The sequence below is a fragment of the Rhipicephalus sanguineus genome, chromosome 2 (assembly GCF_013339695.2).
Source record: "Rhipicephalus sanguineus isolate Rsan-2018 chromosome 2, BIME_Rsan_1.4, whole genome shotgun sequence".
NCBI classification, from domain to species: Eukaryota; Metazoa; Arthropoda; class Arachnida; order Ixodida; family Ixodidae; genus Rhipicephalus; species Rhipicephalus sanguineus.
In genome coordinates this window covers 22,196,938-22,216,972 of record NC_051177.1, presented here as the reverse complement: position 1 = coordinate 22,216,972, position 20,035 = coordinate 22,196,938, and the positions used below count along the sequence as shown (strand labels likewise).

Genomic DNA, 20,035 nt, shown 5'->3' with positions numbered 1-20,035 from the left:
CGCACAAGCAGCAGACGACGATCCCGAAGCGAGCATCACGGCAGAAGCAGCGAATTGGTGGCCTTGCATTGAAATTCAAGCATGTGCTTTTTGTACGCTTGTTACTGAATGGAGGAGCTAGCTGAAAGGGAGAACTTGAACACGGAGAAATGCTCTTTACGACGAGCCCGAATTGGTGCCGCCCGGTTGCGCCGTTGCCGAGCTATAATTTTGAAAAACGCTGGTTTTTTTGCTATTTTCGCAATTTTCGCCAAGTTGGCAGACGCAAGCAATTTTTTTATAGCACTTTTACGTAGTTTTCAGTGACGATGTTTTGGAATCAGATAGAAAATGGGCTACAGAAACTGAAAATGCGATTTTCCAAAAATCGCATTTTTTTTTGGTCCCCCGTTAAGAATAAGACCATGTTTGTGACTTGTAATAGACCTCTCCCTGTTTGCAAACAGTGTGACGTCACTGGCAGTGTCCCGCCCCCAAGTCCCGCCTTCGGAGCAGGTGCTGGTTGGCAAGAAAGTTCCGCCGCCGGGATCTCTCTGCATAGCAACGCTGCGTGCGTCTGCTTTACTTCGATAGAAGTTTTTGCAAATTGCTGTTTTCTGAACTCACAGCTGTTAGAAGGAAGATTTACTGCCTGTAATGAACGATTCTGTTAGTTCAACATATGATTTGCACGTCGTGGATGACAGCCATAAAAAAACCTGATGCTCCTCGGAAGCAAACGTTGTACATTTTCACGCGACTGTTGTTTGGAGAAATATTAGTCTGTCATGGATTAGCATGGCATGAATTTCCGTAGCGAAATCCGCACTGCAGTTTTAAACGATGTACAGCATTGGCGGCTCTGTCCGCGAGGTCACGGATTAGATTCTCACTCACGGCGCAAAATTCTGATCAGAGATGAATCAAAGAAAAAAAAAAAACGAAGGAAACACGCATTAGCCTGCGTTCGGTTAAAAAATCCCCGTGAAAATTAAAGCGAACTTTTCCCCTACCGCGTTCCTCATAATCCACTGAGCAGTTTAGAGATGTTGAACACAATAATTTAATTATAAATATTCTCTTGCGCGGTTACGTCGCTGTATCTGATGCCTTCAACGTGTTTCCATACTTGCTCCTCTCCTTTAGACTTGGTACACAAACTCGGAATGTCACTTCATAAATATAGAGCCGTAAAGGTAAGCTAACTAGAATATGACAAACAAGAATCTCCACTGCTTCCATTATGACGTATATCTCCAATAAAAGGCGATACGCGTATGGTTCTGGATGTTCGCCGTGGTAAACCGTACGTGCATGTTCCGCAATGCAAAACACGCTGGTAGCTCATGCGTAGTCTCACCTTTCAGTCCGGACATCATGCACTTTCTTTTTTTTTTTTTGTGCACGCAGCACAAACACTGAGATGTACGCACTCGCAGATCATCGCGTCGAATAAAATGTCCAATCCTGATGTTCCGTCGACAACCGGTCACTGCAAATTGCCCTGTTAGAAACAACGCGTGCCGATGTTTTCGCAAACAAGATGCATCGTTATTCACACACCACACACAATATTGTCAGTTTCAACGTCCGCAAATGTGGACCGATATCGTCGTTGCCTTTCAACGCACACTACACGCCACAGTAAACGCGGCACATTTTCGAAGACGATGCCGCTGTTCCTCGCACAAACCACCACGTGGGTTCACTTCTCCAAGTTAAACAGCCAGCAGCGTGGCAAATTTTTCGTCACTCAGTCCACGACACATTTATATGTTCTTTGACACATACCACAAATAATCTTGGAAACGAAAGATTCAGAAAAAGGTTCCAAAGAAAAAAAAAAACGTGCGCCAAACACCGTGCGACTGTACCACGCTGAGCCGGCAGCGGGAATGTTTTGCCAACCACCCGCGGTTGCACGTGCGCCGAGAGGTCACGTGACCTGACGTCACGGGGAGTGAGTGACGTAGGCTGGTAGAGGTCTATTCTCTCCAGTTATAACAGACCCATTTTAGCATTTACATAAAAGTCTGTTGTAACAGTAAGTACTTGGATTTTACTACTCCCTTTACAACAGACTAAAATCCTCTTCATTATGAAGGTCTGTTGTAATGAGGTTATACTGTATGCACCGTAACAGCATTTAGTACCAGTATGGTAGTGTTATGACTTGCACTTGAATGTTGGCTTTCAAGCGCTCATTAAATTGATCAACTGCATTACTAAATCAACCAGTTATGGCAGTCATGGAGAGCACTTGATCTTAATTTTCTTTATGCCTTGCTTTATAAACCTAAATACCGAGTGCATTTTAGTTCCAAGTGCCAGACACTCTTATTTCCTTTCAGGTATGCTGGCCAGCTGAAGAACAAGAAACCAGATTTGATTCCTGAGCACGAATTCCATGTGAAGGACAGCAAAGAGGTGAGTGAACGTTGATTAATCGTGATTGCATGACCTTTGCATGTGCAGTTAGGAGTTGATAAGGTTATTATAAAGGGAAATATTAAGGTACATTGTTGTCCACTTACACTACAGGACCACGCATCGCACAGTGGAATGGAAAATGGTAGGCGTAACATTTAGAGGTCGAAAGATGGCACAATGGGTTGGACACCAAACGGGTAGCCAATATTCTTGTTGAAATTGAGTGAAAAAAAATGGACCTGGGCTGGCCACATAATGTGTAGAACAGACAACTGGTCGGGAGTTCGAGCTACAGAATGGATATCAAGGGAAGGGAAAAGAAGTCGAGGACGGCAGCGAGTCAGATGGAGCGTCGAAAATACGAAGTTCGAAGGGACAAAGTGCTTGAGCAAGATAGGATAAAATGGAAATCATTGTGAGAGGTCTTCGTCCTGTAGTGAACGTAAAAATAGACTGGTAATGATGATGATGTCTACAGGACTAATACATAGATTGGTAAATATTTGTTATATGAAGGGGCAGGGGTGGATGGGTTAGGTTTGGTACACTAATTGTGAAAGGTGGAAGGGTGACACCACCTTGCAGTTCTTGTACCAGCTCCCTGCAACCCTGCTGCATTAGTACATGGCTGAGGTTATTTCATTGTTTTCAATGACACATTTTAAAACATCAGGGAGAACTTGTCATGGCGGCATTTAACTACCTTTCGTGCTTTAAAAATGCCAAGATACAATCAACAACCAATTTTTTAGACATTCCTGGTAATTCGGACTCCTTCGTGGCACCGTCGCATGCCCCTATGGAGATGGTGTATTAGGACGTCTGAAATTTTGGACGCTGAAACTTTTCAGCATCAGATTTTTCGGATTTTCTGCTCTGATTAGAGGTCTGAAACAGCATTTATTGCAACCACCACTGCTGCCATGTTTATTATCTCATAATCTTGAATCGGCACTTGCGTGTGCCTATGCATTTGTGACTGTTGCGACTTGGTCCCCTCTAGTGAAGAACCCTGCACATTCCTATCGTTACATGGGCACCTTACGAATGAGGCATAAATTTTGTAATGAAAGCCTATTGATCTTGCTAGTGTGAATGTAATACACAAATGGGTTACCTTAAATTTATTTGCCTGGATCCCTTTCATTTGCAGGTGTATTCTGGGCGAGCTTTTAGACCTGTGCCCCTGTCCACTCGTTTCTCATGGATACACGTAACTAAGCTCGAATACAAGTTGATAAAAGAGTATTGCTAATTCAACATGCATCTACAAAAAGAGTAATGCTAATCAACTGTGCATCCTTAAGTATGAATTCTGAAGGCATTATTAATTTAGTTACATACACCGTCAGTACTGTCATATATGTGAGTTCTGCTGATAGGCTTGCTTAGTGTGCACGAATTGGTATACAGGAAATGGAATAGCCAGTAAATGAAAGCCTGTGAGGGTTTTTTTTTTTTTACTTTGCGACAGTACAAACGTGCTGCGCCACCGTTCATTGCTGCCTGCTTGTGTGGGAGCGCAAAGTTTACCATGGCGACGCAGGGTGTGCAATATTTGCAGAAACAAAAGCACCTTGCCTTTGCCACGTTGTTCCAACAAGGTACTCACCGCAACCGTCAACAATCACGAGCAGAGCGGGTATGAAGAGTACTCTAACAACAAACAATTGCGCACTACACAGCAAGCACCCCGGCAGTGACATTATGAGCAGGCGACGCTCTGCACGCAACTAGGTAGGAAATCATCAGCTCCATGTAGCAGCAGGCATTGCATTTTTGTAATGGAACTGCGCTAGTTGTAGCTCAGTAGTATGCTGCTATACCACATGAACGCTTGCAAGATGCGGATTGAGGAAAGCTGGGCGAGTTGTCCGTCTGCTCCTGCCATTTCAGCTGCTGCATGTGTTCCCTGTCATAAAGTAGACTCTCAGTACAGTAGACTTTCAATCGCAGTCGACTCTCGGTAAACAGAAATATCTTGAACAGAATTGCTGCTTAAATGCAACAGCCGCCTCTGATACGATAGGTTTTGTACTTTGATTCTGCACCCCTGTTCATCTCTCAGTAAACAGAACTCCTCTTAAACTGAAAATATTTTCCTGGTCCCTTCAGGTTCCGTTTATTGTACAGTTTACAGCAGGCTCAAATGCATTTTACTCCAATTCAAATACAGAAAAAATGTTCTCACTGGGGAGATTGCTCGTAGTGTTTCACACTTTCAGTGTGTATTAGGCAGCATTGCTTGTGTATTAGGCCTGCACTCTTGAAAAGTGAAACAGTAGGACAAATAATGAATTTACAAGCAAATGAATTTTTCTTTGTGCATATAAGTCGTTACTGTAATGGCATTGTGCTGTGTTTCTTCAGGCACTGAATTTCTTGCAGTTCCAGCATGTCATACCTTGTAGTGAAGCAAAAGAAGTGAAAAGTAGGGGGGTGAGAATATTCGAACTTCCGAATATTTTTTTAATAGTGTTTGCTATTCAATTCGATTCACACCGGAATTTTACTATTCAAAGCATTCGTACATTCGGAAAATAAGTATACCGGTTTAAAACAACGGGAAATAATTAGTATAACAACGATAAATCGGCGTGCAGCATGCTTGGTGTTGCCTTTTGGAGCGCCGACGTGCGAAACTGCTAGCCGCTTCCACCGGTGCTCCGAGCGGTCGCTGCGCGACAAGCTGGGTTGGGGGGTCCACTGCCAATGCGCTAAATGCCCATCAGCGGTTCCGAGGATCCAGCGGACGATGCAATTAGTTGCTTGTGACGAAGCACATTGCGGCTTCTCGCATATCTGCAGTGTCTACTAGCACGATGTTATTGCCCGCAAAGTTCGGATACGTCTCGTACATCGGTGCTCACGGAGTTGGGTGTAGCCACGACTCCAAGCAGTAAGCTCGGTTGCGGTTTACATGGCCATGGTGTATGTGGCTGCGGTGTAAGTGGCCGCGGTGCCCGATGTTTTTAAATGAGTCCTGCTCTATCGTGAGCACAAAGAGTCGTGCCACGATGGTCTTCGTCACGAGGTCCGAAGTGCTGATAAGCAGAACATCTAACCGCGGGTCCCCTGAGTCACTCAATCATGGATGTGCGTCTGCAATGTTCACGACAAGCGCGCTGCACTATCGTAATCTGATGATTCACATTCCGTTTGCAGCTTCCAAACTAAAGCATAATTATACCTCGACCTGTAAATACAGAGCGAGTGTGAACGTGTCACTAAGTAGCGTGATTGTTGACAGCCGTGACCTTGTGATGCTCAAGCAGCAGACAACGCTGTCCCAGAGCGAGCATCGGGGCGAGGCATGCTGAAGCAACATTGGCAAACACAGCCAATTGGAGGCCTCAAAGCGAACTTTAAACATTTGTTTTTTGTATGCGTTTTTCTCAATGGAGGGCCTAGCTAAAGCTGGAAATTTGAAGATGGATAAATGCTGTTCCTGAACAGCCCAAAATGGCAGTGCCCGGTTGCGCCATTGCGGAGCTCTAATGTTTTTAGAATGCAATTTAAAATATGCTTAGGAATCCTCTGCAACTCTTTTTCTGTAATTTCGCTTCGAAGCACAGGCGTGCGCAGTGTTCTCCATTAGGAGGGCATGGGGGCAAAGTATCATCACTCCCCCCTCCCTGTTGGTTGAGTCCAAAAGACAACATGCTTCACAATGAATAAAAAAAAAGTCACAGTTTCGCCGCAAGGGCGAAGCAATGAATGCGATAGCAAGAAACTAATGCTATACGAAGTGAGGCTCGCCAATGGATACTCTCAGTTTGAACAGCGCTCCTGTTCCAAAGGCGGCCGAAGCAGCGAAGGAAACTAGCGTGCTTCAAGTGTCGAGCTGTGACACTTGATAGTTCGCGCTCATCTTCTGTTTGTTCGTTTAGCGGCGTCCCTTGAGCTCGAGTGACTTTCGTGCGCTCCGTAACATGAGCGCGGACACGATGAAAACGTGAAACATCCCTCTTCCCCTCAGCACGAGAAAACCGTGCGAGCAGACAGCGGAAGGGCAAGGCTCTCCCTGCGCAAACATAAGAAGAAGCGAGCGAGCTCGCCGACGCGCTCCTCGCGCCATCTCGCTGGTAATGAAGAAACGCTTATAAGTGTCTGCCGTCTCCGAGTCCGTCCAGCGCTAAAGGGTGTGTATATAACGCTCGCCGTTAGCTACGTAGAGGATCTGCGTTCCGTGGCGTAGTGGCTAGCGCCACTCGCTGCGGAGCAAGAGGTCCCTGGTTCGATTCCGCGCTTCGGAAGCATTTTTCTGAATTATTTTTCTTTGGAGCTTTTATATATATATACATACTTATACATATACGGTGCATGACGGCGGCGGCAAAATTCAGCCGAGACTGTCCATATAATTGCTATCGCAATAAAAAATTAAAATGAAGGGATGATGTGCTTCTCACAATGGCCTGCCTTTGGTCCCGTCCTTTTCTGAAGTAAGGATTGGAAGTAAAGTTTTTGGAATGCATCAGCCCCCCCCCCCCTCGCCCCCTTCATGCACACACCTATGCTTCGAAATATTCGAAAAATATTCGAGAAATATTTTTCCAAAATGTTCTCGAATATTTTCTCGAGCACCCAAAATTTTGCTATTCACACAGCTCTAGTAAAAAGCAATGTGCAGAACATGAGAATTGTGAATATGTGCTATTGGAAGTCTTAATTGCTATTTTGCCTTATCAACCACGGAGCTGCCACAGTGGTGCAGTGGTTGCGGTGCCCGGCGGTCGCATTTCGATGGAAGCGAAGTGCTAGAGGCACGTGTACTGTGCGATATCAGTGCACGTTATAGAACCTAAAGTTTTCGAAATTATCTGGAGCCCTCCACCATGACGTATCTCACAGCTCAAGTCACTTTTGGATGTTAAAACGCCATAAACCAACCAACCTTATTAACCATGCATGAAAGGAATTTTAAGCATAATTGGGCATGTGCACCCATTTCTATATTTGCATATGTGACTTCCAAGAATGACCATTCATTGCCTGCCGCGGTGGATTAATGAGGACTCAATGTTGCACTACTGAACGTGAGGTCACGATTTCAGACTCCCAGCCATAAAAGCTGTGTATTGATGGGAGTAAAATGCGAAAATGCCCATGTACTGTACTTGTGCTTAGGAGCACATGAAAGAACTACAGGTGGTTTAAACTAATCGTGAGTCCCCGCTTGTGGCATGTGTAATAATTATATTGTTGTTTTTAAGGGGGGACACTGGTCTTTCAAGATGAAAATCATCAAAAAATCAGTTTTTTTCAAAAGAACATTTTTGTAACACACAGGCATTGCCGCAAGTACTGACCAAGTTTATTACACCTTGGATTGATATTTCGGCCACAGCATCAATTTATATCACAAAAAAAGGCTATATTCTAAATGAAAAAAAAGCACAAAAATGGAGCTGTTGATGCTATGAGGCTGTTGAATGATGTATGCTGCAGCAGTACTCATGCAGGTTATATCCCTGGTGGCTACTAATCATCTAACAAAAAATTTTTAACATTTTGTGTTGCGTGAGATTCAAAATCGGCATTATTTGCTTTTCTGCATTTTCTCAAAACCTGAGTTTTTGACTCTTTGCAAACTTTCGGGAGTGGTCTTTCAGTAGTCAAAGCGCCTAGAATTGTAATTCTTGTTGCACTACTGAGCTACATGAGTATTGCCCACAGGGGTCGCAGCAGATTTTTGTATTTCAGTTTTAATGTTTTTTTAATTGTCCGTGCATTAAACAACTAACTAGCCACATCTTGAACAGAAAGCTTTGATATGCTGTATAATTCTTAATAGTTCGCACATCAAAAAGTATTCCTACCCCTGTGAAACTTATGTTTCCTAGTATCCGGCTATGTGCCTAAAGCAAGATTTCGATGAGTAGTTCTTGCTCCATTGTTCCCAGAAATAATGCTAAGTAATTTTAGTTAACTTCTGAACTTGGGCATATTTGAAAAATAATTGCATATTTGGAATCGGCAAAGAAAACTAAACAAGACTGTACAGTTTCATTAAATTTGGTAAAGGGATTCTTGTGATGATTTTTAAAAACCCACTTCCCCCCTTAAAAACCCCGTAATTTAATCTTTTTTAATGACATTGACCTTACAACACTGACTGTTGTGTCTGCCCATTTGCTTCAGGGACGAGTGGCAGGCTCCTCCCAGGTCAAGGCAGCTGATGCTGTTTCACAGCTTCGAACTGCAGCAGGCATCTCCTCTGGTGGTGGTAAGTCTCATCCACATTACTTGTCTACTGGCTCATGGCAGAAAATCCAGCCGATGCACCTTAAGCAAAGCACAAGAGTGGGCCAGTTTGTGTTGTTTGTTCCAAAATAGGGACATATGACACTTGTCTGTGTCAGTCCCGTAGCTTCAGAATCTCCCAGTGTGCTTGGGACACTCCTACATTCTGAACAATCCTCTGGATTGTATGGGCACAGCCATAAATCTCCCAAGACACTGCCCTAATCCCACTGAAGTAAAGAAAACGGTAACAAAGGTCAGTGTCTCTAAAAATGTCTTGGCCTTGAGAAAGCCCAACAGCTTTCCAGAAGGGCCGCGGACACGACCATTTCTATGGGGGGGGGGGCTTTGGCTTTTGGTTCTGCCTTTACTCATAGTAGCCCTGCATTTGCATGTGGCCTTTGATATTTGTGGTTTGGCCTGTTATCTTTATTCTCAGTGAAAAGCTCGCGACAGGGCTGGGCAAAGATACTTTGAAATTGTATTCGCGATACGATACAAGATACTTAGGCTAGACGTACTTGAGATACAGATACAAGATACTACAGCACTGATTGTATCCGATACGATACAATCCAATTGTATCTTAAGATACTTCGATACATTCGCAAATTTGTTATATCTATACATTGTAGCACTAAATGTCTATGCACGAAAATATTCGCTTGAAAATGTATTAACTGCGACCAATTTTGTTCCATTTGAATGAATTGTGTGTTAGTTTCTCAAAATTTTGTACTTCTTGCTCAAGGTATATTAGTTCCATTACGAAACAACTTATTGGCGTTGCTTTAGCTGCTTAACATGACAGCACTTTATACACTTCAATGATAGAGGTTTTTGCTTGTCGGTTTTGTAATTGATGGGAGTCGCTGCTCTGCTTGCCGACCAGCTAGCGGGTTGCGATCTAATCGCAAGACCTTCAATAGGAAGCCTCCGTTTGATGGTGCAAATACCACTGTGGAGTTCAACCTTGCGGTAAACGTATTATGGTTTTCGCAATAACGGATCACCGGACAGGTGTACGTCACCAAGAACACGTGCCACCCTGAAATGTTTCAGAGGTATCGTACAGTTGCACAAAGCGCCACAGGACGCCTCCACTATTCAGAATAATACCACTTATAGCTCCGATTACCTGGTGATTAGTAACAGTGAAAGAATTTAAGGAAGCCTAAACAAGGAACACAAATATGTCCAAGTAAAATAGAAAAGCGGTTCCGTATCAAACACAGCGAATTAGCATAGAAACACCATACAGGCACCACCCCAAGAGCTAATAATTATTGTTGCTTTTGGCGTCCCAAAACCACTATATATGATTATGAGAGACGCTGTAATGGAGGGCTCCGAAAATTTTGACCACCTGGTGTTCTAAAACTTAAATATAAGCATACGGGCCTCTAGTATTTTCCCTCCATCGGAATGCAGCCGCCGCGACCTTCAGGTCAGCAGTCACGCACCACAACCACTAGACCACCGCGGCGGTCTATGACAATAAACTTCAGTGCCTATGGAAAATAGCGTAAAACGGCTCGTTGGGACACTCACGCCGTACATGGAGCATCTGGTATAACAATGCTTCTCGAATGCCTTTCCTAACATGTTTAAAATGGCTCCAATAATTTGCGTTATTGTAATATAGGAACTCAGTTTCACGATTTTATTTAGTAGTAAGCAGGATTTTTGGATTTTTGTTACTGTATACGCCAGGCGCGCCCGGATTATTATATGTTTGCTCTCAACGTCGCCTTTACATAACAGTAAATGCAAGTGGACTACCTATACGTATGTAAAGAGTAGCAGAAATGATGCAGACAGCTCAAAGTAAAAATAAAGCAGAGAGCTTACCTTGGCAGCACGTTAAAGGCATATTGCAGTAAGCAGAGCAGAAAAAACAATATAGAGACATAGGTATTGTGCGGAATGGAAAAGGACATCTAAGAAAGAACTTCTGCTAACAATCAAATTATGATTTTAAAAACTCTTTGAATACAAGAGAAAGAAACGTACGCAAAGACAGCGGTTGTTTGGGGGAATGCTTGTTCTGTTAATTCCAGCATCGGTAGCGGTGGTGTTATAGCTCTTGGAATATTATTTTCATATGAGTTAATCTCAGTGCATGTAAGTCAAGCTCACATTCACGACATCCTTCAAATCGCCGACGTGTGAAAGCCTCTAGACGCAAAGCAACACCCCCCCCCCCATGCTTGCATTCTTCAGACTTCATAACGATGCACCACGCAAGCGAAACATCGATGATGACGCTACAGTGGCATCAGAATGTGTGCGAATGACGCCGCGCGCAATGGAGTACGCGGCACAGGACAGTGGCTCAGTGCCAAGCGCCATGGCACTGACACAACTAAACTAAAAAAAGTGATAAAACAACAGGTGTCTGGGCGTACGTTCGCGTGCTTGTCTGTGGAGACTACGTGAGTGCCACCACGTGACTCTGCTCCACCAATAGGGACGCTCAGAGCTGATCGCCTATCCTCGCGGGAAGACTGCGGTGGAAAAATAAAATGATGTCACTGCCTTTAGTTTTATTCTGGTGACTTAGTCGCAGCAGTATCGGCTTGAGAAGCGGCGTTCAGCCAACCTTTATTGTTTCGCACGGTGGTGGTATGATCGCAGTATCTTGTATCTTAAGATACACGATACATTCTTCAATGTATCGGAAATACAGATACTGATACACGTCTTGCGAGACGTATCGAGATACATATACAAGATACCGAAAGAGTATCTAAGATAGTATCTAAGGTACATGTATCTTCGGTACTGCCCAGCACCGGCTCGCGATAACACGTAAATAGACCAGTGATTTATTTTTCCTGCGTCGTACTTCAGCACAAGCCTACTATACGGCTATTGTTTTAGGCACCACAAACGAAGTGTCATGGGCACAATAGTTTATTTTAGTTTTTGCAATGTCAATCATGCAGTGAGCAGTTCTTAAACGGACACTAAAGGCAAATGTTAAGTCGACGTTAATGGTTGAAATAGCGGTCCAGAAACCTCGTAGTGCTACTTTTATGCCAAGGAAGTGCTTATTTTGAAATGAAATCACGTGGTCCGCATCGCGTTAGCGCACTTCAAATCACCCGCCTGAAATCAGACTTTCATACATCACTGCTGCCGTGCCCAACGTTGCCCGCCTTTACTGCGCGGCCGCCGACACTAGTAGCAGCAAAGCGAAAGTACCCGGACCCACAGCAGCAACAAAGGCCATCGAAGCCATCGAAGCTTGCCGCAATCTCCGCAATGGATGTGGGCAGAGAACTTGACAACGAGACATTGGCTCGCGACACTGGGCTCCAATTCAGCGACATGAGCCCCATGAACGCGATATGCTGCTGAGGGCTCGTAGTGCCGGCGTCGTTGCATGCGGCATTTTGTCGAACTTTCTGTCAGAGTGACTTTCACGAGTGCGCAAAACACACGCGGCAGTACGCGATCCCAAAACTACCACTGAGACGCGACCGCGTGAGCGAAGCAGGGCGCCGGGCGAAGCGCAGTTCGGCGAAAATAGAACCTTTGAACCACGTGTGCCGTTCCCCATGGCAATGCCACAGAGGTTCTTTTTTCCATTAATCAAACGGAAACGAACAAACAGCATTTTATTATGTCTTTTGATGCACGGAAGGTTCTAGTTTGATTACTAGTGATTTATTGTAGGCAGACTCTTATCATCGGGATCACTTCGAAAATGTCCCACTCGTGGCGCTCATCATGTGATTCATTTAGCTTAATTTCTCTGTAAGTAGAGCACTGCTGTTGATAATATTGCTGGTTTAGAAGCTGTCATACGTTGAGCTTTCATTCTGATTATTTGCCTTTAGTGTCCCTTTAACCCTTTGATACACTATGTACACAATTGCGTACACCACTTGTTTTTGCTATTTGTGTCGACTGGGGGCTAAGGGAGAGCACATTACATTCAGCTTTGGATGAATTGAACCTCCTGCATAGTAAATTGGTCTTCATTTAACTTCATTTTGCAGTATACTGTTGCGTATAATCACTTTGCTGAAGGCACTACCATATTTGACAAGTCGTTCGATGTGCCGCTTGCCGCGACCCACGTCAAAAGTATAATTTTTCTTTGTTCAACATGGACGTAACCGAAAACGAATTTGCACTATATTTCTACCTGAGATTTGATTTTATTTATGCAAAAGCAAGGCATGAATGACTTCAGAATAAATTAGGAATGATTACTACAACACATATAAATGAACATATTATGACATTATTTTTGTTAGAATATAATATCGAGTGCCTTGAAGTAACATTGTATCGATTTGACGCATTTACAGACAGTTCTTCATAGGTGGCATCTGGAAGGGTTAATAAGTCAACTTCGCGGCAGTACATCAGTGTCGTGCAGAAAAGCATCTAAGAGATGAAAGGAGCCACTTCGTTTTACAGGACATAGCATTTTTTTGTCCCTTAATTACACACGCATGCATGCACCGTATGATTAAGACTACCAGTATGATTGTCGACTTCTGAAAACTTTGCTCACTATCATTCAGAGCTGTCGGTGACGTGGCTGCAGCCCTGAGAGAAATAAAAATGTATGCGAATTTACTTATGTTCACAGCAAGATGCAGACTATGTAGGAAAGTGTTTGCCATCTCATAAATGGGAGAGTCTACGCTTAAGAGGGACAAGATGAGTTATTGGGTGTTTGAATACAGCAGCAGGCAGCTCCATGCTGAACAATGTGACACTGCAAAATTGAATTCGATCGTGCAACTGCAACATGGTCTTTGGATTTATAAATTTTATATGCCATAAGCAGTGCCCATAATTTAGTCATAGAAGCCAAGGTATTGTATGCCTTGGGAGCTTTTGTAACATGGTTTAGATTAAAAGGAACTTTGTCATAAATTGTACCATATAGAACATTGGAATGTGTTCATGAAAAACTTTTTTTGGGTCTTGAAAGTCCCTAAAAACCCTCAAATTTTTACCTTCAAAGCCTGTACAAACCCTGATATATGTAGTTTTAGATAAGGTTAAAGCAGTGGCAATCGACAGCGTACAATGTCGTTTGCGATGTGCAGTTACAGGTTGTGACTTGTTTCTTTCGGACGAACCCTCTGAAAGCCATGAGCTCACTGCTGAGGAATTTGTGGTAACATGTCACAGTTGCTGAGCATTTCTTTCTTGCCCGCATCTGTCATTGGACTGCATTCATTCTCATCACAGAATGCTGTTTTTTCCCCTTCTTTCTGTGATGTCTTAGGTGGGGACGCTCAAAGGGAGAGAAAAGCAGAGGTCTTGGCAAGAGCATCGCCACAGCCTGGGACAGGGGCGTCCAAATCTGCCACTGTCAACGCTATGGGGTCCGGGGTAAACAGTAGCAGCAGCAATACCTCATCATCCAAAACAAGCTCATCTACCGCCCGACGGGAGTCCAGCCGGTAGGCATCTAAATGTTGTTCTTTACTTGGCATCTGAAAACTCGAACACTTGCAAGCTTTACCATACATTGCGCTGTAGATAAATTGAATAACTTCACTTCCAGTATAATCCATTTTTAGGTTAAATTTTAATGTCACCTTTGTCTGGTTCCTGGAAGTTGGTGTCACTTGCAGCTTCGCTGTCATAAGAAACACTTAGTAGGCTTGTGGTTTCTGGTTTGCCAGATTGTATGGTAGGTGCAAGTCTGCCATGCACCTTTGCAAACAATCTTTGGCGCTTAATTTGAGTCATTAAGCTGAAGTCTGGATGTGGTACTCTGCGTGAAGATGGATGGATGGAAAACTTCATTCCAAGTCCTGCAGAGATTCCATGGTTAATCGTTAAAGCGAAGACCGTGCGTCTGCAAGACCGTGCAGTCTGAACACAGTCCAAGGAGTTATATGAGAATATGATCTGATGTGCGAAACAGAATCTGACCTCCTCAAAGGCTTCAGAGACCAAAGTGTTGTCACCATCTGTCACATCACTATAAGGCGGAATGGCGAGGAGGTGTTGACACCCCATATCGTCTTGGCATTTAATCGCTCCACTCTACCAGATGCTGCAAAAGCTGCATTCGTTCATTGTAAAGTCCACCTGTGTACCAAACCCAAGAAGGTGCTTTAAGTGCCAGAAGTATGGACACGGATCCAACACTTGTCTTGGAAAGCTCATGACATATGCTTGAAGATGGCTGTAATAAATTGTTGCTACTCCATTTCCTCCTTTCCATTAGGTCGACAAACAAGGAGAGCAGCATTGACAGTCATGACAAGGTTGCTGGCACATCTGCAGAGCGGAAGAGCGCCTCCTTGCAGCATGACGACCCACGACTTTCTAAGGACGACCACTGGTTAGAAGCTAGTGAAGGTCAGTGATACTTTCTTTTAAATTCCTTCCAGTTGTCTCCCTCCTTTGATCCTCACTTTGTATTTTTCCTGTGGAGGCTGGCAGGATTGAACCTGCCCACAATAGAGGGATGTAGCTGGCATACCGATAATCCATTTGTAGAGCTTTCTACAAAAATTTCTAAGGAAAGCTTTGATGTTGTGATTGCTCAGCGGCTGTGGGAACGATGGTTAGTACAGTGAACACGTGTTAATTCAAACTCCAGTATCTCGAAATATGGGCTAAGTCTAAACATTTTCCAGTCACGGTGCAAAGTTCACGTATATATCACTTATTAGAGCTCTGTAAATAGCAAAATTTTGGGTGCGAAGCGAATTCGAATGTTTAAGTGTGAGTGCTAATCGAATCGAATATTTTTCAAATATTTCTCGAATACAGTCAAATCCCGTTCAACGAAATTGACGGGACACGCGAAAAAGTTCGTTGTCACGGAATTTTGTTGCAGTGAAATTTCATCTATAGACCACAAAAGTTGGGAAGATCTGATGATCATGACTCGTCCTTTGGTCCCGGCAAGCACATGCATTGTCCTTTGCATTTAACACTCGTTAACTTGGACTTACTTGGCCGCACACCGAGTGAATGTATTTTCTCGCGTATAACACGCACAAAATATACAGAAAATTTAGTGCTGAACTCGTGCGGATTATAAGCGAATTTCGGTGAGCAAATTGGCTTCACGGTAATGCAAGGAAGGCAGCTTTGCGTCAATACGCACGTTATACATGTGGCTTATACACGAGCAAATACTATATGCAGGCTACCCTCGAAGCGTGCCGAGCGCGTAGCGCCGCGAAGGAACGTGCCAAAGTTCGCTAGAGTCTAACTGAAAACGGAAGTGCCGAAGCTCTGCACTACCACAGTCATAAGCGAGCGAAAGGAAAGCCGAAATGCTTCGTGCCGTTTTATGACTTTATTGTAGAGCTGTGCGAATAGCAAAATTTTGGGTGCGAAGCGAATTCGAATAATAAAGATTGAGTGCGAATCGAATCGAATAATTTCGAATAATTTTCGAATATTTCTCAAACATTTTTCGAATAATTCGAAGTGAAATTACAGAAAAAGTTGCAGAGAATCCCTAAGTATGTTCATGTGAGATAGCAACATGAAAGTGTTTCTTTTCGCTAGGTTGATGAAGCGCTGGTGGGGTCATATTTCATAGTTGTCTTTCTTATCAAGAATGAGGCAATGTGGAGGCTGGTGCAACCAAAGTGTTGCCGACAACACTTTACACGTGAGAGGCAGAGATGCCATTTCCTCAGCCTCTCCTTCTCTTTCAACTTCTGTGGAAGGCCAACTGATGTGGCGGACAATGGTGTGCTCCCTTCAAGTCCGGAGTTCCAAATCTGCCTCGTAGACGTCGATATATAAGAACATCTGAAATTTTGGATGCTAAAAAGCTTCGGCGTCCGATTTTTCAAACTTCCTGCCCAAATTTCAGGTCCAAAACAGCATTAATTGAGCCCCCAACTCTGCCACATCTTTCATCTCCATATTGGAACCAGCGTTTTCTTGAGTTAATACATTTGCGACCGTAGCGGAGCTTGAAAGGCAGCTTTGCCGCAATACAGGGGTGTGATGAGGTGAAGCATATTGAAAATCTAGGGACCACTTCCAACCGGACTTTGTCTCTTGGCTAAGTTTGACCGTAACGGAGCTTGAAAGGCAGCTTTGCCGCAATACGAGAGTGTAATGAGGTGAAGCATATTGAAAATCTGAAGGGGTCACTTTCAACCGGACGTTGACTGCATTTGTCTTTGGGAAGTTCGAATAGTTCGAATAGTAAAATTTCAGTGCGAATCGAATCGAATAGCAGACACTATTCGAAAAATATTCGAAATTTCGAATATTCGCACACCCCTACTTTATTGCCTTTAATCTTTCGTCCGGTGTGTTAGCTGCGTACTTGAAGTGGATTCGCTATCGCTGATAGCGACTGCAGTTTTCTGCGCAGCGGTTGCGGTAAACGGTAGTTCCGTTTTCAATCTTCAGAACTGCGTCGTTGCTATCTGTTATCGCGTCTACCGCGGTTTTGACCGCAGCATTGCTTTGAGTCGGTGCGCGTACGTTGGATGCGCGCGTACTTTCGTGGTCGCCCATGATCGCGTCGACACGACCCTATTTGTGTTCGCAGCGTTCGCGGCACAATGTAGTTACGCTTGCACTAGGTGCGCGCTGGCCGCGCGTGTGCCTTCAAAACGCCGCGGATGTCATTCACAATTGCAGGGCTTGTGACGACAAGCAGCAGTTTTGTTTTGGTGGGAGTTCTTGAAGAACGATTCTTCCGCGGCCCGCACGCACATCAAACCTGCCGGCAGCATCATGGCGGATGGACGATCTGACGCCGTGCATCTCAATGGCGAATAATTTACAGGGATGTGTGTGTGGTGGCAGAAAGCATGTCTCCGATGAAGACACAGGTCTTGCGATGCGGCCGCACGGCTCTGGCAACGAGAAATAGTCAAGTTTTTAGCGAGATTTCACGGCAATCCTAGGCAAGCTCCTTTTCCTTATGTGGTGGCGCTCGCGAAAACTTCGTTCAAGCGGAAATACCCAGAAAAAGTATTCGTTGTGACGGGACATTTTTCGCATTGTTTTCCCTGGGTGGCTGACGGGGCATTGAAAATTATTCGTTCTGGCAGAAATGTCGTAGCGGTATTCGTTAGAGCAGGATTTGACTGTATTTCTAGAATATTTTTCGAATACTTCTAAGCGAAATTGCAGAAAAAGAAGTTAGAGAGGATTACTAAGCATATTCTTATGAGATAGCAACATGAAAGTGTTTCTTTTCGCTAGGTTGATGAAGCACTGACGGGGTGGTGTTTCATAGTTGTCCTATTAAGAATGAGGCAATGTAGAGGCCGAATTGTATTCATGTAGATTTGATGCAACCAAAGTGTTGCCGACAGCACTTTACACGTGATAGGCAAAGATGCCATTTCCTCAGCCTCTCCTCCTCTTTCAACTTCTGTAAAAGCCCAACTGATGTGGTGGACAAGGGTGTGCTCCCTTCAAGTCCTGAGTTCGAAATCTTCCTCATAGACGTCGATTCATCTGAAATTTTGGATGCTAAAGAGCTTCGGCTTCCGATCTTTCGGACTTCCTGCCCAAATTTCACGTCCAAAACAGCATTAATTGATCCCCCACCTCTGCCACATCTTTCATCTCCATATTGGAACCAGCGTTTTCTTGAGTTGATACATTTGCGACCGTAGCAGAGCTTGAAAGGCAGCTTTGCCGCAATATCGGCGTGTGATGAGGTGAAGCATATTGAAACCCTAGGGACCGCTTTTAATCGGACGTTGACTGTGTCTTGGAAAAGTTCGACCGTAATGGAGCTTGAAGGCAGCTTTGCCGCAATACCGCAATGTGATGGGGTGAAGCATATTGAAAATCTGGGGACCACTTCCAATCGGACGTTGACTGTCTCTTGGCAAAGTTCGACCGTAACGGAGCTTGTAAGGCAGCTTTGCCGCAATACGAGAGTGTAATGAGGTGAAGCATATTGAAACTCTAGGGACCGCTTTTAATCGGACGTTGACTTTGTCTTGAAAAAGTTCGACCGTAATGGAGCTTGAAAGGCAGCTTTGCCGCAATACCGCGGTGTGATGAGGTGAAGCATATTGAAAAATCTGGGGACCACTTCCAATCGGACATTGACTGTCTTGGCAAAGTTCGACCGTAACGGAGCTTGTAAGGCAGCTTTGCCGCAATACGAGAGTGTAATAAGGTGAAGCATATTGAATATCTGAAGCGGTCACTTTCAATTGGACGTTGACTGTATTTGTATTTGGGAAGTTCGAATAGTAAAATTCCAGTGCGAATTGAATCGAATAGCAAACACTATTGGAAAAATATTCGAAATTTCGAATATTCGCACACCCCTACTTCTTATCTCTCAAAAACTTCTGGCACCGGACTTTGGATATGTCGAAATCTCTACAGTGAGCACACCCCGGAGGTGTGCCTCCCCAATGATGTGCAGCTGTGACATCATCAAAACGGAGAAATATGAATTCTGTGTCATAGCCCTTGCGTCACTCATGGAATTCGCACAGCAAGCGATCAGATACCAGATCAGATACAAGCGATCAGCGATCATTGGGGAGACTGTAAGCTATGCATCAATGTTGAGTAAGACTGTTGGCGCTGTTGAGCAGGTAGCATACACACACAAAGAGACACAAGGAATACGCACACGGTTATATGAGGGGAGCATGTGAGCCCACATTATCTTCGCTAGATTGCGTCTTGATGAGGACGCTTTATTGAATCAGATTCACCATGGCAAGCATTGCCTACTGCAAGGGTGGTTATGGACGCGTTGGACCTTTTGCACCATAACGTCAGCTCACTGGACACTCGGGCAGCTTTGGACAATTTAGTTTCGCTGGAGCCTCGCGTTAGTCATCCCTCATGCGGTAATAAAATCACTTGGGTTTTTTTTTTCTGTTATGTTGAATTCCAATGGCATAGTCAGAGCAGCCGACAAACTCTGCTCAACTCTTGCGTGGAGCAGCGCCTCCAAATCCATCATTGGAACACAACCCGCGCTGCGGGAGCCAGGTGGAAGTGGAAGTTCTATCTTTCGGTTGACGGGTCAGGACACCTTTTGTGTGGTTATTCCCTTCCGCAGTTGAATTCTGTGCAATTCTCGCTCGTGCAGGACCCGGAGCTTTCTGACTGGGTGCTGTCGCTGTCAATTAGCACAACCAATGCTGCACAATTTTCCCAGCCATCCATATCGTTCGCCATTGCCGCCAAAACACACGACTACCTGCGGCACCCTTCAAGCAGCAAAAAAAACAAAAAAAACATGGTTGATCCCTCCGTCATAGAAATCGGAATAACACGAAAGTAAAACGTGCCCTTATAGAAGTAACTGAATATTTACTGTACATTGATATAAGAGAGTTTGCACAATTTATATTGATGTCTGACAGCTATAGCACCGTTTAACATGGATGCACCCACTTTGACGATTAGTGTTACATCT

The 20,035-nt window shown here is 44.2% G+C and overlaps 1 protein-coding gene across 3 annotated transcripts in view; it reads left to right on the top strand.

Annotated features, from left to right (window-relative positions):
• The window catches only part of LOC119382504 (THO complex subunit 2), a 112,120-nt gene that overhangs the window by 79,155 nt on the left and 12,930 nt on the right, over window positions 1-20,035 (top strand). For all 3 annotated transcript variants that reach the window (XM_037650215.2, XM_049412222.1, XM_049412221.1), the window contains 4 exons: window positions 2,331-2,406; window positions 8,554-8,638; window positions 13,913-14,090; window positions 14,867-15,000. In XM_037650215.2, the coding sequence (XP_037506143.1) occupies window positions 2,331-2,406; window positions 8,554-8,638; window positions 13,913-14,090; window positions 14,867-15,000 (473 nt within the window). The remainder of the gene's footprint in view (window positions 1-2,330; window positions 2,407-8,553; window positions 8,639-13,912; window positions 14,091-14,866; window positions 15,001-20,035) is intronic.